General features: G+C 41.8%; 1 protein-coding gene across 4 annotated transcripts in view; it reads right to left on the bottom strand.

Annotated features, from left to right (window-relative positions):
- Nucleotides 1-17797, bottom strand: part of ercc4 (excision repair cross-complementation group 4) — a 37069-nt gene that overhangs the window by 3318 nt on the left and 15954 nt on the right. For 3 of the 4 annotated variants that reach the window (XM_074620625.1, XM_074620626.1, XM_074620627.1), the window contains exons 3-9: nucleotides 8222-8341; nucleotides 7855-7886; nucleotides 4672-4857; nucleotides 2459-2639; nucleotides 745-940; nucleotides 412-619; nucleotides 45-225 (exon numbers count right to left, since the gene is read on the bottom strand). In XM_074620625.1, coding sequence (XP_074476726.1) covers nucleotides 45-225; nucleotides 412-619; nucleotides 745-940; nucleotides 2459-2639; nucleotides 4672-4857; nucleotides 7855-7886; nucleotides 8222-8341 — 1104 coding nt within the window. Of the gene's footprint in view, nucleotides 1-44; nucleotides 226-411; nucleotides 620-744; nucleotides 941-2458; nucleotides 2640-4671; nucleotides 4858-7854; nucleotides 7887-8221; nucleotides 8342-17797 lie in introns of those variants that run through there. The other variant, XM_074620628.1, reaches the window with a different exon arrangement.

The raw sequence follows: 17797 nt of genomic DNA, 5'->3' as shown, positions 1-17797 counted from the left end.
AGATTAAATACAATTATTTTACTTCCAAATAAGTTCTAGTTTACCTGAATTGGATCCAAAGATCTTTTGGCTGGAGCGCAGCGACTCCAGCAGATTGAGGAAGGTGACACAGTCGTACTGGGTGAGGTAGAGCAGGAGCACCCTCAGCACTTTCAGGTCCTGGACCAGGCCCTTGGTCTTTGCTCCCAGCTGGTGCCACAACGGGTCCAGGTAGTGACGGATGGTCTGGATGGGAGAGAGGCAAAACACAACCTTAAAAATGAAAATTCAACTGACATAGAAATAAAAACTTACAAAAAGCTGGCACACGTGTCATTCTCATGATGTGTTTTTTTGTTTGTTTCCATTACACTAGGCCTTCCAGAAAAACAAGCAAAATGCTTAATCTATGTCAGTAACACAGTGACGGACCTTTTCGAAGGCGTTGCCTAGCGTGTTCTCCACGGAGAGGTCCTCGGCCTCCAGGGTGGGGTTGTAGCGTTTCAGCTCCTTCAGACAGGCGCTCATGATGTCCAGGATGGAGCTCTGGATGGCCTTCATAGCCGGCGTCGCTGTCACATGGAGCTCCACCACCTCCGGCTTGTGCCTGTCCAGCGCCGTGTTTACTGATGCTTGAAACCTGTTAAGAGAGCAAAGGTAAATAATGATAAGGGAAGTATACAGTCTTTGTTAAATTACACGTTTCCTGCTATGACATGTCTAAATGTCTGCAGTGAAAAAAGGGTCTGTTATGTTTGATCATACCTGGGCCACAGGTAGAGCTTCTTGACGAAGAGGTTCCTCATCACTCGCTCCACCTGGCAGAAGCCCGAGGAGAAGGACGTGGCCTTGTCAGTGAAAGCTTTAATGAAGCCCGTCTTGTTCTTCTGTCTGAACAGACGGAGGATGAAGGCCTCCTGACACGACTCAATGATTTTATGAGCACGATACACCAGGATGCCTGAAGGGGTGGTACAGAAAGATAGTGCAAGTTAGTCTAGGTTTTTGTTTGGTACTGAGAACAGAGAAATAGAAAAAACTGTCAAATGTAATGCAGTGCAACACCCATCAATAACTACTACATCACTTTAAAAAACGTTTTGATGAAGATGGTCTTATTGTTTTTAATGGTACATTTAGCTTTATACTTAAAGCTGCAGTGGGTAGAAATGGCGCAAATATGATTTAAAAAAGTTATTGTTATAAAACTCACTATATCCTGACAGTAGTGCATGAGACAGGTAATCTGAAAAAAATCATATGCCTCTGTGTCCTCCGGTGCTCCTAATGGCATCTGCAAGACTTCACAGACCGGAGGAAAACAACCAATCAGAGCTGGAGCCTTGCCGTCTCTGAGCAGCTGTCAATCACTCGCAAACTCTGATCAAACGGTCAAACTAGGCAGCGCTGATCAAATATGAATCAATATTCTGTTACTGTAATGCCTATTTCTCTCCTCAAATGTTTTCAGAAACATCTTGTAGTGTACTGTTTAGCTGTAAAATGAGAAAGTTTGTGACCCGGCAGCCATGTTGAGATCAGTTGAGGAAATACCAAGCACCGCCCACCAGCCGGAGCACAGCCAATAGGAACGTTCTCTCTCTCTGAAATGACCTGTGATTGGCCAAAGTCTCCCGTCACAGGCTAGATTTTTTTAAAGCCTGAAAACAGAGCCATGAGGAGGTGCAGCAGTCTGGTTTTCTCTCAGAACACTTGAATTACAATACGCTGAAAGGTTATTATGGACTTTTTGCCCAATGATGCCAAAAATATTCTGCCTACTGCAGGTTTAACATTAAAGGCTTGTTTTAAAGTGTATTTAACACAATCTGTTATTTTTTAAACATATATTTGACAAGTATATTCACTGTTGCACTGCTGTTTTTATCTGTTCAAGTATTTCTTTTATGCATTGTACGGTGTCCTTGTGTGTTCTGAAAGCCGTCACCAAATAAAATGTATTATTATTAATAAGTATATTCACAACCAAAGACTTTTTATTCCTCAACTGAGTAATTAAAGATACTGACAGATTTATTCTGTTAGCAATATCAGAATAATTAACTTGGCTTTAGTGGTTTTCTCTCTCGTTAGACCCCATGTTAAAAGACCTGAAAATGAAATTGTGAGTGACATCATGCCTGAAATTTTGGTGGACATGGCCTTTGAGATTACTATGGTTCCTTTGTAACTCAAATGGATGGCTCTGTTAGCACTGAAATGCCCTTAACAACTGATAATATGTTAAAAGTTTTGTTATATAATTATTAATCCCACAATAAGGCCATTCGATAATAATAGTAAACACAGGTGTAACAATGTTAGTGATAACGGACATGTTATCATAGGATGCACAAAAACAGATGTTGTTCCCAAAGTAAATGAAACTAGTCATTGTCGGTGATCAATAAGATCACAATATGTGACAAACAAACATGTCTGGCTCTCTTTTTTAGCCATGATCAGGTGGTCATCTGACCTGATATGAGATGAGCAGGGATGCGGTCAGTGAGGAAGTCGACCACCAGGATCCTGCTGGTGACGAACAGCACCCCTCCCTCGGTGTAAACATTATAGCGCTCAGTGCTCTGCACGTCGCTGGTCACTGTCCTGGGCAGGTGGGTCACACCCTCCACTCGCAACTGCTCTGTGAAATACTCCTGAGGAGGGAGGACAAAAAAAAGAACGTATTTTGTTAAACCTGCTCTAAGTACCGCTGCACACTGGATGCAGCAAGAGCTACCTGTAAAATAGAGGTAAACTGATTAATTGATTTGACCGATTAATCGTCGCCGATAGGGCGTTGTACAAACTATTGTTATTGCCGGAACTGGGCTCTGATAGTGGCTGATGGCTACACAGCCGCCATCAGTCAGTTGCATGGAGGCTCCGTACACAAAGTCAAGGTAGAGGGGGAGAAAAAAGTTATCTCTCGAATATATATAACGCAACACTAACAGCTCTTTGTCCATGATACAAGACAGGCAGACAGGGAGGAGAATAAATCATTCCCTGTTACTTTAACTTGTACCAATTTGGTGTTCTCTCTTCGGGCATATGCAAAAGTAGCCGACTAGGCTGATACAAAAGTAAAGAAGATATCGGCAATAATCTGCATTTTCCTGCTCCAAACTATCTTTATTATATCGGCCTTTAAAAATCCACTATCAGTCGACCTCTTCTGTAAAACTCAGAATTGTGATACCCAGGAGTGACGCATGACTGTAATATGTTTGCCTCTGTAAAGTCATCTTGCCCAGTGTTGCCAGTCCACCACACAGTAATTGGGTGTGCAAATCCTAAAAAGGGTTTTCTGTGAAAAAAAGGGAAATCATGTGTGACTACAATTTAACTGAATAAATGTAATAAATGAAAATGAAATGTATTGAGAGCTGTATTACAGTATTTGTTTATTTATTTAAAAAGGATCCCCATTAGCTGATACCAATGGCAACAGCTAGTCTTCCTGGGGTCCGAAATCAAGTACATTAAATTGATCACATACATACTATATACAACATCATATTTGTCTAATAACATTCAAATTTTCCAAACATATATAAATTTCACATTCATACACATCTTCCACAACCATTTAGCCTCAAGACCCATCATCATGGAAAAGGAACAAAAGAAAAAACACATATGACCAACACTGGACTATCGATCAGCTGCTTAAGTAATGTGTTCTTAGATGGTATTTTAATGAGGATTTGTTAGAGGATTGTCCGATGTAAAGAGGGCAGCTATTCCAATAATTGATGGCACGGTAAATGACCGTCTTTTTTAAGGCATTAGATTTTGGGTGAGGTAACATGATTTGGCCATCACCTGCTGTTCTAGTGAAATGACTGTGAACGTCCCTGCATCTGGTAATTTGACTGTATAAAAACTTGTGTTTATTAGAATAAATGCTGTTACTAAAGAATGTCGCTGTGCTATAGGATATATATTGCTATATAGACCCTTTTCACTGCATGTACAAGCAGGAACAGAATAATAACATTAACAACACTGTGTCCCAACCATGACTTTGAGTGAGCATGCACAATATCAGACCCCTGGAACTGGCTCACCTGAACAGAATGCAGGCATTATTAATGTTATTCATTTCACCTTAACTGTTTCAACAAGTCAAAATGTCTGCGTGCAATGTTCTCTTTATGTTGTTGGTAGGACTTGGTAGTTATGGGTTATTTTCTAACAGACACCATATTTCAGTGTTTCTGAAAACCACAACATTTACAAAGCTCTGCTCTTTACACCTAGAGTCATAGTTTACATTATTTAACTACATTATCCATATCGCAGATCCTTCCTTCCTGCAGACTCCACAACCAGCACTGCTCCCAGTAGACCACTTACACACCAACAACTGACAATAACCTGATATTTTGAGGTGGAATTTCATTCATTCATTCATTCATTCATTCATTCATTCATTCATTCATTCATTCTCACTGTGTAATATCATTTTCCACTTGTGCAATTGTGTTAACAAATTGTTTTTTGCACTATCCCCTTTGCTGCTGTACACTGCACATTTCCCCACAGCGGGACTAATAAAGGAATATCTGATCTTATCTTATTGGCTACCTTGCTGTTCCACATCACAAAGCTAACGTCAGTATTTAACTTATGAAGCCTTTTTTAAAGATACATTTCAGCTCGCTAACTCAATGTGTTCCTCACCTGTTCAGGTGTGGTGGTGTTGAGCAGGAGGACCAGGCTGCCCTGCTCAGAGTAAACCCGCATGAACTGCAGCAGGATGCGGTCTATCCCCATCCCCTCCGCCGTCACCAGCAGCCCGTCAGAGCCGAACAGAGACAGGAACATCTCCGTCTCAAACTCCAGCAGCGGCCCCGACATGCTGAGAGCCTAAAACACACGTAGACCAACAAGTTCTCTCTCACTCCCAGTGATAAAACTGAGCTAAAAGCGACAAAAACACATTGTGAGACAGACACTAGTGTGTGAGTGTGCTGCTCGCTTCTGTTACTCAATGTTTTGAAGTTGCACATCCGGTCACGTGACAATAAAAACAAACGAGAACGTGATAGTGAGCGTGACGTTTAAGAGCAAGAGCGCCATCTAGTGACGTGGAGGACTATAGCAGGTAAACCATGATGTCAAGCTCTTCTGTAGGAATTATGTTCTGCTTTTTACACAAAGTTGGTTTGTTGATGTTTTATTTAATATGCAAACAAAGCAGAAGTACTTTTAGTCTCTTTCTTGCTTTATCTCTTATATATCCTTTTCACATCCTCATAAATGGAATGGTAGTTTGGAAACTAACTCCCAAACAGACAACTCTTTGATGTCAGATTTTTTCCAGAAGCATGTGAATGCACCAGTTATGGTAGAAAACAGTCCTCTGCTCTCAATAGTATATATGATAAATTTGGTTACAGCAAAACAGCATGCATCTAAATTCTGTTTTACACACGAAGAAAATCAATGAGACCAGAATGTTTTGGCATTAAACACCACATTTAAAGTTATCCAATATCATATCTGGTTGTGACCTGTTACAATAGCCAGTTTTCAGATGCATCAATATACTCACACACTTTAATAGGCTTACTCAAAAAGTAAGCGCAACTACAAGCTAAGTATATCTTTCTGTAGGCCTATAAGGCAAGACTACTTAATTATACTTTTCTAAAGTATACCTCTATTAAAAGATTAAGTACAAGTAGGCCTATAAGCCAAGTATACTTTACTATACTTTTCTGTATACTTGTCAGTAAGAGCCAAGTATACTTAGACTTTTCTGTATACTTGTCAGTATGAGCCAAGTGTACTTAGACTTTTCTGCATACTTGTCAGTATAAGCCAAGTATACTTAGACTTTTCTGCATACTTGTCAGTATAAGCCAAGTATACTTGGACTTTAGTGTATACTTGTCAGTATAAACCAAGTACACTTAGATTTTTCTGTGTACTTGTCAGTATGAGCCAAGTATACTTATGTATACTTTTGTTAAGTATATCTCTGATAAGTACATAAAAGTAAACTGAAATTATACTCCATTATTTTAAGTTTAAAAAAAGTATACTAATAGCACACTTGAATAAACTTTTTTTTGGTAAGGGATATCAGTATCAAACCCCCAAAACCCCTCACACCAGTTAAAATAATAATCCACTTTCAGTTAATTGCAGCAATAAGAAACACACTAATACACCATCAAACAATAAAGCGGGCCCAGAAATTCAGGGTACGGCGCCAATCGCTGTTTTAGTGACAGTATTAGCGTGTTTTCGGGTGGATTATTCCTCTAATGCACAGACAGGAACAGTGCTGTAATATGCTTGCATAACAAAGCCTCCCAGCTGCGTTTTTGTAAAACTCACTGTTGTGTCAGCCCACATTTCTCTGCCGTAAGAGAGGAGGGGACCAGAATAGGTCTGTGTGCTTATGGACGACAGCAGAAGAGCCCACCACCTCCCCCCAAAACACGCACACACACAAACACACATACAAACACACAAACTCAGTGTTGTTACACAGGGGCGCGGACACGACTCACCACAGAGACTTCAGGCGTGAATTTAGCCACTTTGATGTTTACATCTGTCACTTATCCGCTGTGTTGCACGGACTCCATGTGGAGCCAGATTATATAAAACAACACCCTTGAGTGGGACACATTATAATGAATTATCTGGACAATATGTTCTTTTCACTCTGTCCTACTCTGCAAAGTTAGTTCAGGTTATCCTTGAAGTGACACAGGAAACTCTGAGTGAGTGTGTCATTTCAATCTGCCAGGAAAACTAATTTCTTATCTTGATTTTGAATAAATGAGGGGTGAAGGACTGTTGCAGAAATTAAGTAAGCATTTAAAACTCATATTTCAGTGACTCTTCCATCCCTAATGAATTTCATTATTGCTGTCAACAAGTGAAGGAAGAGTAATATGGGAAGTCTTATATAGCAGATTATAATATGGCCCATCCAACACCTTTGGAATGAACTGGAGTGCCGACTATAAACCAGGCCGTATCGCGCACCATCAGTGGTCGACCTCAAGAGGTGGCTAAGTACATTTACTCAAGTACTGTACTGTACTTAAAGGTACAGTGTGTAGGATTTGGCTGCATCTAGTGATGTGGTTGCAGATTGCAACCAACTGAGTACCCGCTCACTCCTCCATTTCCAAGACTCAAAAAACGTGAGTTGGCGAGTGCAAAACCGTGGTAACGCCGTTCTTGAATTTGGAAGCCTTTACGTGTCTTAAAAAAGGGAGTTTCTAACAAGTGGCTAAATGAGACTACTCAACGTCATCACGCCGACTTGTCCGCCTTTACAGCCTCGTTGTGTATACTCACGTTCATGCGCGGTATACTGCGTTTATAGCCTAACTTTAACTTTTTGCTTCTTACGATTGCATTCACAATTCAAAATCATAAGAGTGGTGTTCATTTGTGGAGATTATCAAAAATACATCATCCCTGGAGCACTCTAATGGTTTTGGAGTGAGACGTTTAACCATCACATAAAGGTGTAATAATCGGGTATCAACATACTTTTGGCCATGTAGTGGACTGTAATATTCCTAGGCCGGTATTTTTGAGGCCACCCATCTGACCTCACAGTGAAATTCTCACAATCTGCAGGCGTTTTGACAACTCAGATGCAGTGGTAGAGAGAGAGAGAGAGACATTTAAAAAAAAGCTCCAACACTCCAGCCAACATCAAAGGTGGCCCCAGAGCTGGAGACACACGACAGGCCCAGGCTGCCTCGCCTGCACAGTGCAACGCTACCGGGGGAGTTTATAGGTGCCTTGAACTTAAACTGAGAACTTGATGGAAAGGTGAGGGGGGAAAGCTGGAGGAAACCCAGCATGAAAATAAAAATGAGACTCTACCTCAATATGAAAGGGTTGGATGAGGTCGTTGCCTAGAAATATGAGTGTAGAAGTGCCATTATGTGGATTTGTATTCAAGAGTAAAATCCCCCCCAAAAAAGGCACAGAAAACACAGTGAAACACTTGCATCTCCAAAAATGTCTTTTTACGGCCACGTTTGCAGCCTTGTGTTCAGCTTGACAACCATGTCTCTTATTCTATCCAGTTCATTTGATCTTTCTAACAGCACAAAAATGTTGGGAGTGCACAGACACTGAAGATGACTCCTGGAGGATTAAAGCGATGATGCACTGTCATGAACAAGCCTACAGAGAGCAGTGGAGCGCCGTGTTCTGCGAACGCACGTCTCACTTTAGACGGGCTTACCTCTGAGGGGGTGATGTCTAGTGTGAGAACGTTTGTGTCTCTTCTTCTGCAGCTTAACAGTCAGGATGAAAACATGAGGCAGGCTGGTTGGGATGGAGTGGTAACACGACACCATTAGGACTGACAAGAGAGAGAAAGAAAAAAACATAATTGATTCTTCTGCTATTATTACAGTTTTATGGTACATGAAATTGAATCAAATGATGCATAAATGTGCTTGGAGGAAGCGGCATGTTTTCCCACGGAGGGAGCGTCAGGTTGGTTGGCACGTGTGAAGGATCGCGGCGAAAACCGTTCATCCGCTTCTCTTTGCACCGAGCGAGATGAGTAAAAAAGGTTTGGCAGCTGATGTGCATCCTGATACCGCGGATGGTGCGGCATTATTGTAAATGAGAGGGGAACAGCTTGAAATTGATGGCAGGCTGGAGGATAAAATAAGACGAGATATTTAACACTGACTGCAGTGTAGGAGGGAGAAAGAGAGAGAGACAGAGAGAGAGAAGAGAAAACAGCTAAAGGCCCGATACATCCCTCCAGCCCTCATTAGGAAGAGAGAGAAGCAGCAGGGTTTTGTTGTAAATGGAGGGCTAAGCCTGAGAGCCAACTAGGCTCTGAGGGCCAAACTCAACGCCTCTGGAGGTTAACACACACACACACACACACACATTAAAGGAATAGCTCAACATTGTGGGAAACACACTTATTTGCTTTCTTGCTGAGAGTTAGACGAGAAGATCGATGCCACACGTGAAATATGAAGCTATAGAGCCAGAAGACCGTTAGCTTAGCTTAGCACAAAGAGTGCAAACAGCTAGCCTGGCTCTGGTCAAAGATGACAGAATCCACCTACCAGCACCTCTAAAGCTAACAAATTAACATTTTTAAAAATGATCTGTTGTGGTTTCATGGGGGTGGGGGGGGTAAGTGTTGGACTATTTAGCCTGCTAGTCAGCTAGTTTTCAGTATGTTAGTCTGGATCGTAACTCCCACGTAAAACCATAACATGACGTTTATACACTTTAGTTTTTGTACAGATTAAACCCATAGGTTACTGTTTAACATGTTAATCTGAGTTTTAGAGGTGCTGGTATGTGTGGATTTTGTTACCTTTGGACAGAGCCAGACTCTGACTCCTGTTAACCAGCTCACCGGCTGCTAGCAGTAGCTTCAAATGTACTGTACAGACATCATAGACTGTATATAAGAAGTGAACGTAGTCATCTTGACGTCGCCCATTGGTTTGTGGACTGCCGTTTTGAAGCTTCGAGTTTGGCATTTTGGCTGTCGCCATCTTGTTTTTTTGCAACCAGAAGTAACGCAAGAGGGTGGAGCTAAGCACAACCGAACGCTGAATAAGACATTTTCAGGCAACCAAAAGGGTTACAATTAACTTTCATGAACTGAAAACACACTGTGAAAGGGTTAAAGTTGTAAGACAAATATGCGGACAACACCCAGACCGGAAAACATCTTGGTAGCGACCTGTCAATCACAAGGTAGCCACGCCCTAAAGCATGCCCTGCTTTATGGTCTATTTGACTCTAAATGGGACCATCATTTACTAAATGAACATCATGCTGTATTGAAGACCATAAACTCATGTTTACAATGTTTACTGAGGTAATAAATCAAGTGAGAAGTAGGCTCATTTTCTCATAAACTTCTATACAATCAGACTTCTTTTTGCAACCAGAGGAGTAGGCCCCTGCTGGCTGTTAGAGAGAATGCAAGTTTAAGGCACTTCAGCATTGGCTTCACTTTCCAGACCTGAAGGAAGCCCACTGACAGACATCAAAGAGATATAAATCTTCTCAACGAACTTACAGCAAGAAAGCAAATAAGAGTATTTCCGAAAATATCAATGTTGTGCACTCTAGCTAAGACACTATTACTGTGGCAGCAGAATAAAGCTTAAGGTAGAGTACCCGGCCCAGATAGCAAGAGGTCAGCGGCACATCACAAACACCGTTTTTAGACGTCCCTGGTCAGTTGTTGGCATGCTGCTCAGAATGCAAACATGAGGGCTTAAAGGTGCAGTGTGTAGGATCTGGCGGCATCTAGTGGTGAGGTTGCAGATTGCAACCAACTGAAACTTCTCCCGTGACACCCGTGTGCCAAGCGGATAGGAAAACTACTGTGGCCGACGCAAAAACGTGAATGGTCCTATCTAGAGCCAGTGTTTGGTTTGTCCGCACTGTAGAAACATGGCGGACTCCGTGAAGAAGACCCACTCTGTGTAGATATAAACGACTCATTCTAAGGTAACGAGCACACGACGATTCTTATTTTCAGGTGATTACATAGTGATAAAAGATTGCCCTAAATGCTACACACTGTTCCTTTAATGGAGATTATTTAAAGCACAATTCATTTCATGTAGCAGAGGCTTGTGGGTTTTGATTTGGTCATTTGCAGGTGTAAAGAAGTCTATTAAGACTTCATTTTTGAAAACTAAGTATCATTCCAAGGGTATTTTCGTATTCAGATTTTCAACCTGTGATAAACGTTGTATATATTTAGCCAAAGCCAGTGTTGCCGCGCAGGTTTACAGGTGAGATGCCACCGTAGTAATGGCGACTCGTTTACTTCTGCCCTCAACCCAGATTTGTGATTCCAATCCTAAAACCGAAGGGCAGCCCTGCTACAACATAGCAACGTGCAAGGAAAACATTTTTCTGTTCAATTCTTTTTGGAAAGGTTTTGTAAGGAATGCACAAAGAATAACCTTCAATCAAACCTGCATGGTGTATTTTTCAAATAATATCAGATGTGTGTCTATAATTAAGGTGCAATGGGGCCAAAAAACACTTAGACTGCACCTCAGGTTGAACCAACCAACACAGGGTCAAACTCTGAAAAGTATGACTCGCTGAAAGCCTTTTAGTGCTATAAGAGCAGTCACAATTTTAGAAAACAACTGTGAGCGGGAGCTGATTTTCGGTGGAAATAAAAGTACTCCAGCTGCACGAGAAGATGGCTGCTGCAGGCTCTCCATGTGTAGCATTTCAGGCTGTCATGACCCTTGTTACTCCAACTCCGTAGCGGAATGTGACTAAAGATTACAGCGCTCGGAAACGGCAGAGTGGTGAATGCATGTTCACAAATTGGGATTATTACAGCACACCCTCGGTGCACTGAAATATAGATGAGAGAGAGGAGCATTTTGGCACTCGGAGCCGGGTCAAGCAGCACCAGTCAAGCAGCGCCTGTAATGCTCAACCGTAATGCTCAACCGTAATGACACACAGAAGTAATTTCTTTGTTTACGTAACGGTGGGAGCTGATTACCAAAAGCAAAGAGACCTACGTTGTTTCCAGGGCTGCAATTTGCATATATTATCGGTGACAAAACAAGACAATAAACATTTTGGCGGTGATGAAAAAGCACTCTCTCATGGTCAAATTGCGGCGTGCAAAAGACGAAGAAAAAAAGATTCTATTGAAGCAAATGTATGGCTTTTATAAGATGCACGAACAAGGCTCGCCGCCTGTCACATCCACTTTAGCAAATCACTGTGACAGCGGATGCCAATAAACGGGAGGGGAACGTGGCATTTGTGAGAAAAGATGAGAACAGAGGGGAGAGCCGAGGGAGAGGAAAAAGACAATAACAGGAAGTGAAGGAGTGAGACACGGGGCGACAGATAAACAAATTTTTCTTGCCTGTAATGTTTGGCGAACCAGCGCGACGGCTGGCTCTGTCAAATGGGCATATTAGATGAATAATTCAAGGCGGCTGGCAGACTGGAGGTTTAGAGGATGGTGTCAGTAGGTGACTGGGGAGACACGTTACAGGCTGGAGTGGATGTCAGTGATGCATTAGAGGGAATGGCTGCTACGTGTGTGTGTGTGTGTGTGTGTGTGACAATATTTGGTGAGAATATGAGATACAGAGCGAAGGAGGGATAGTGTGTTTGTGAGGAAACAGGCACTAACAGAGAAATACCCACACTGCAGAGGGACTCGCACGCAGAGTTTTCAGGATCTATTAGCATATCTCACTCAGTCCCTCTGATGAGCGATCGTGGGAGAACTGCAACTGTTTTCATGGTATTTTTTTTTTTTAACAGACCAAGGCTCTCTGTTTGATGTTGCGGACACATTTCGCTCTGTCTGTAAACCAATAAAACCCTAAATCCCGACAGGATCCGGGGGCCCGTTATCGACGGGCAGACCTCAGATCCACAAGGCTGCACTTCCTGGACCAGAGATAGAGGGGCGAGGAAGAACAAGAGCGAACCAAAGGAGAAAAGCAGAGATCAAGGCGGCTCAAAGGCTGATTTGATCTCTACCAGCTGTGTTCTGGAGAGGCGAAACCTTCGATCTCTCTGTGGTGGGGAAGGATGGGGGTGTGAGGTTGAGAGGGTGCTCGTGTTGAATTTAAAACCTTGGCATAGGCGTTTATGTTTTCACATTAACAGCATCTGGACATTGACTACGTTTACATGCACACTAATATTCCACTATTATTCCAAATATCACAATATTGTGAATTTGAAATGGGTCATGTAAAAAGCATATTTTGTTTGGATATTGGATAGCATTTTCCGATTAAGACATGAGATATGCCGATATTATTCAGGTTTTAGGAGCATTCTTTGGACATGAATACAGCACATTCGTCTCAATTGGGGTTTTTACGGCAGTTTGCGACCATTGGGCAAAAACCTGGTCTAAAAAGTGAAGCCAATGCTGAAGTGCCTTAAACTTGCATTCTATCTAATAGCCAGCAGGGGGCGACTCCTCTGGTTGCAAAAAGAAGTCTGATTGTATAGAAATCTCTGAGGAAATGAGCCTACTTCTCACTTGATTTATTACCTCAGTAAACATTGTAAACATGAGTTGATGGTCTCAATCACTAGTTTCAAGTCTTCTTCAATACAGCATGATGTTCATTTAGTAAATTATGGTCCCATTTAGAGTCAAATAGAACATAAAGCTTAGTACTCAGTTCCACCCTCTCGTGTCACTTCTGGTTGCAAAAAAACAAGATGGCGAGGACCATAAACGAAGACGGCGACGGCCAAAATGCCAAACTAAAGGCTTCAAAACAGCAGTCGACAAACCCGTGGGTGACGTTAAGGTGACTACGTCCACTTCTTATATACAATGTTTACGACACACGGCTCCACGGCCTCTTGCCTGTTTACGACCAGCTCTGTGCGTTGTACAGTACGCAAACCGACTAGCCGACAGTTTCTGGTCGGAAGGAGAAACACACCTACTGTTAAACATTATGCAAGAATTGGATATCAACAGGTTTTTTGGATATTCACAAATATCGCAACGCCGACCTTTTCAAAGAGGTTTGAAGGAATGGAAGATTGAGGCTGTGTTTGCACGGTCAAACAAAGACCGCAACCGGTTAATCGAAATAAGCACGGCTGCATGTAAACGGAAATATTAGTGGAATATTTATTTTCATCAGCAATGTAATAGTAGGAATATTGTCTTTTCGGAATAAGGGCAAAAACCGCAACACAGTAATCGCTTCTGGATGTCGTTAGCTTAGCTTAGCACAAACACTGGGAAAAGAAGAAGGCACCAACATGTTATCGTCATGTATAGCCTACAGCAGTGGCGGCCGGCCAATAGAGGGCCACGGGGCCTGGCCCCACCCACCTTGAGCCACCAAAAAAAAAAAAAAAAAAATTATAAAATTATTAATTATAAAAATTATAAAAATTATAAAAATTGTCAATATGTGTGTTTTTGACCTATGGAATATACCCGTAATATTTGTAAAATAGGATAACTGCGCCAAATATCTGCTTTCCTCCTTGAACTCTCTGCTAGTGCACCTCTCAGCTGCTCTGCTGCATGTGCACTTTCTGGGGCCAAATGGATTTGGCCCAAGGAAGGCGGGTCTAATAAGCAGTACAGCCAATCACTGTTTAAAGATATATGATTACAAGCATGAATGACATACAATTCATCCAATCAGCGCCGTAAAAAAGACTTCCGGGAGGGCCAAACTGATTTGGCCCATGGTGTGCGCGCGCACGTTCACGTGTGTCTCTCTCTGTTCTCGTCAGGGCTCATGTCAGTTCTCGCGTGATCTTGTCTTCTCGTCTCTCGCTTCTCTCCACTTCTTTTTGATACTTTTTTTTGCATTGAATCGTACTAGGATGTTTGTTGAAATTGATTGGCCCTACCCAAAAAAAAATCCACCAGCCGCCACTGGCCTACAGGTATTGGCATTATGGGCCTATTGTCCATGTGACAAGAGTTCTATAGAGGACTAAAGTTGCCAATATTCCCTTTTGCTACACGTTTTTACGTTGAGTTAACTCTGCATTTCTTTGTGTCTAAACATGAACTGCTAACCAAGGACCAGGCTAGTTCCCGTTAGCATGGGTGCTAATAGCCACTTCAAATCAGGTAATGTCCATGTAAGTGCCCTATAGGCAATCGTCTGACAAGATAATTTATTGTTGCTCATAGCCTTTGTAACATCTGGTAACATTTTAAACCTCACTGGCTAGCTAAGCAACTAAAAGCAAAGCACATTCAAGATCATACAGTTACACCATCTGCTGGCTTGGCTGACAGCAAACTATCCCATATGGCTTTGGAAATGCAGTTGTATTTTCTTTACGGAACAGAGTGTGCTAAAGGGATAGCATCCTCTGTTTTAGCCTCACTCGTTTCAGAGGTCAACACTGTCAAATAAGTTTGTTACTGGTCCATTTCCAAAGACCTAAAACTATTTAGTCTTGTTCCTGACATATACTGGACAATTTTCTATTTTGAATGTCTTTTAATGAAATGTATTTATTGAAATTAAATACAACCATGCTTTAAATTACTGTTTAGTCTCCGTCTTATTTTTCTGTGGACAAGTGTTACAACAGATACAATTAAGCCTGATGGTGCACCCCCACAGGTGTTCTCTCATTTGGACTGTGTGGACACATACAGATTGTGCTCTACTTAATATAATCGCAATAGCCATTTTTTTCAGGGCAGACATCTCGACATGTAATAGCTCGAAAAGCACAGATGACAAATACACACGCGGCTGAATAAATAAACGTTGTCACATACACAAATCTTAATAGACCTTTTTCGCGGATGACATCTGGACTCGTCAAACACTGGTGTAATTAATTAAATTATCCTGTTATGTTGCGTGCACCGGTTCCAGGCCTTGACACATGCTGGCCCACTCTAATGGTTTATCGGCTGATGTAAGCAGAAGGAAGCCATCATTAATGTTATTAGTTACACCTGTGCTTTTCCTGCAATGACATGTCAAAATGTCTGCCGGGAAAAAGGTCGAGGACAACTTACACTTATTAGCACATGGAGTCTGGTGATTTCACACAATTCCCAGAATAGCTGAACCGAGGTCTAATCAGCCAGAACGAATGAAAAGACCTGTGTGGGTATGTAGTTTCCAGTTAAGAGTCTCATACCAACACACAAGACACCCTTTAGTGTTTGTATGAGACGCACCGGGCTTTCAAGCAACAGTGTTTGACTCGCTTGTCTACCCAGCGCGCCAGAAAGTGACGCCAAGGGGTCTTATCCAAGTGTCAGTATGTACAAGTTGGGATGAGAATGAGCTATATATATCAAGGGTCGAAAGTAGCGGTGGACACGGCTCCTAATCTTGAACAGTATCGGATGCCCGGTAGTGGTACAAACAAGAAACAAATCACCGGCACTCACAGATAAAGGGTCTTTCTTTCTAACGCGTTTCAGCTATAAGCCATCATAAGTGTCACGCTGAGAGTACCGTGAGTGCCGGTGATTTGTTTCTTCTATATATCAACAGTCAACAGTGAGAGCCATCAGGAGTCAGCTACAGGGACTTGCAAAACAATGAGTTTAAAGCGATATATTAAACTTAACTTTATCTTTCATTCATGACGTAATTACCTCGGAAGTTCAGCAGGTTTGCTGATTCACACTGGTATTTAGGCCTGCAGTATAATGCGGATTTGAATTCATGTCAGCTAGGCTAACTAGCTAACGGAGAAAATAGTGGAGCGGATAGTGGAAAAATCATGCAAATAGTGATACAAGCACCAAATTTGGCACGATGATTCCCAAGTGGACGCTCAGCAAGTATGAACGATTGGCCACTTGAAAATCCAATATGGCGGCCATTTTTCAAGATGGCCGCCAAATTGACCTGCCGATAATGGTTTCCCTCATAGAAATTCATCTACTTGGTCGAGTAGGGGATCAGTAGTCCAAAGTTTCCTTCCCTGAAAGACCGGATAAGCAGGAATATGACAAACTCCATATCCAACACCAGGTGCTAGAACTGGAACTGTGGACTCTCAAGCCGCAAAAACCACAAAGCAAAGACTCAGCGGACGGCCAGAAAGTAATAAAAAACTTATTGTAGGATGTTAAAGTTGTAAAAATTAGATCAAGCATACAAGAAAACATATAACTTTACATCACACATTCAAATTGACCAAGTACAGTAAAGTAAAGTCCTTAAGAAAAACATTGACAGCCATCTTGAAAAATGGCCGCCATATTGCAGTCAATAAATGTTAAAACAAACATCAAAATTAGATCCAGCATGCCACAAAACATATCATTTGACACCAAGATCACTCAAATCAATCAAGTAGATCAATTACTATGAGAGATATCATTATCAGCAGGTCAATTTGGCGGCCATCTTGAAAAATGGCCGCTATCTTGGATTTTCAAGTGGCCAATCGTTTATATTTGCTTAGTGACCCCTCGCGATCATCATGCCAAATTTGGTGCTTGTATCACTATTTGCACGATTTCATTGAATAATGGATGTTATCCGCTCCACTAAAAGGTCAGCTATAGTGTTTTATGCCATTATAAAGACTCAAGTTTAGGCCTTTGTTGTCAGAGTCCCAAAAGAGATGGAAGACCAGGTCAAAGTTCACATAGAAAAAACATCTTGAGAATCATTTGCTCTCATTTTGAACTATCTCAGCTCAGGAGTAAGAAAAGAAGGGCAGCTGGGAGAGTGATGCAAGGTGTGGATGAAGCCAGTGTATTTACCGAAAGTCAGCGGAGGTGCTAGCACGTAGCGAAGGTTTAGCTAACTAATTCAGATCCACACACACAAAGAAGTACACACTACTCCTTATAAAAGCCAGATAGCTGTCAAGCGTCTGATGCAGTAAGTCAAAGGCAAAGGAGGATTTCGAACATTAGCATTCCTCCATAATTCCTCCTAATCCAAACACTAACATAACAGTAGGAAGTTCAATCTAATTGAGGAGGGGATGAAAGCCAAGGATATCCTGTGTGGGAAAAGATATCTGGATTAATTAGTATTGTTGTAGTAGTGTACGTGTGCGTTTTGGTTGTACAGCTACTTGTGTGTGCCAAAATGGGCCCTGTGTAACGGTGGATGTGCGTGGACGTGTGTTTGTGCATTTGACAATACGTGAGAGGGTAATTGTTGCTGTATTATATCCTATATGTGGAGCCGCCACCTCATCAGTGAATGTTCACTAACATAAGAAGCATGTGTGATTGGATTTTCCCGTTTTAATCACTCTGCCTCTATTTTTTGCTTGTTGGTGTTGAGGCCTGTCTAATTACAAGGACGGATTAAATTTGAAT

This window comes from Sebastes fasciatus, chromosome 20, assembly GCF_043250625.1.
Source record: "Sebastes fasciatus isolate fSebFas1 chromosome 20, fSebFas1.pri, whole genome shotgun sequence".
In the NCBI taxonomy this organism is placed as follows: Eukaryota; Metazoa; Chordata; class Actinopteri; order Perciformes; family Sebastidae; genus Sebastes; species Sebastes fasciatus.
This window is presented reverse-complemented; position numbering and strand designations above follow the sequence as displayed.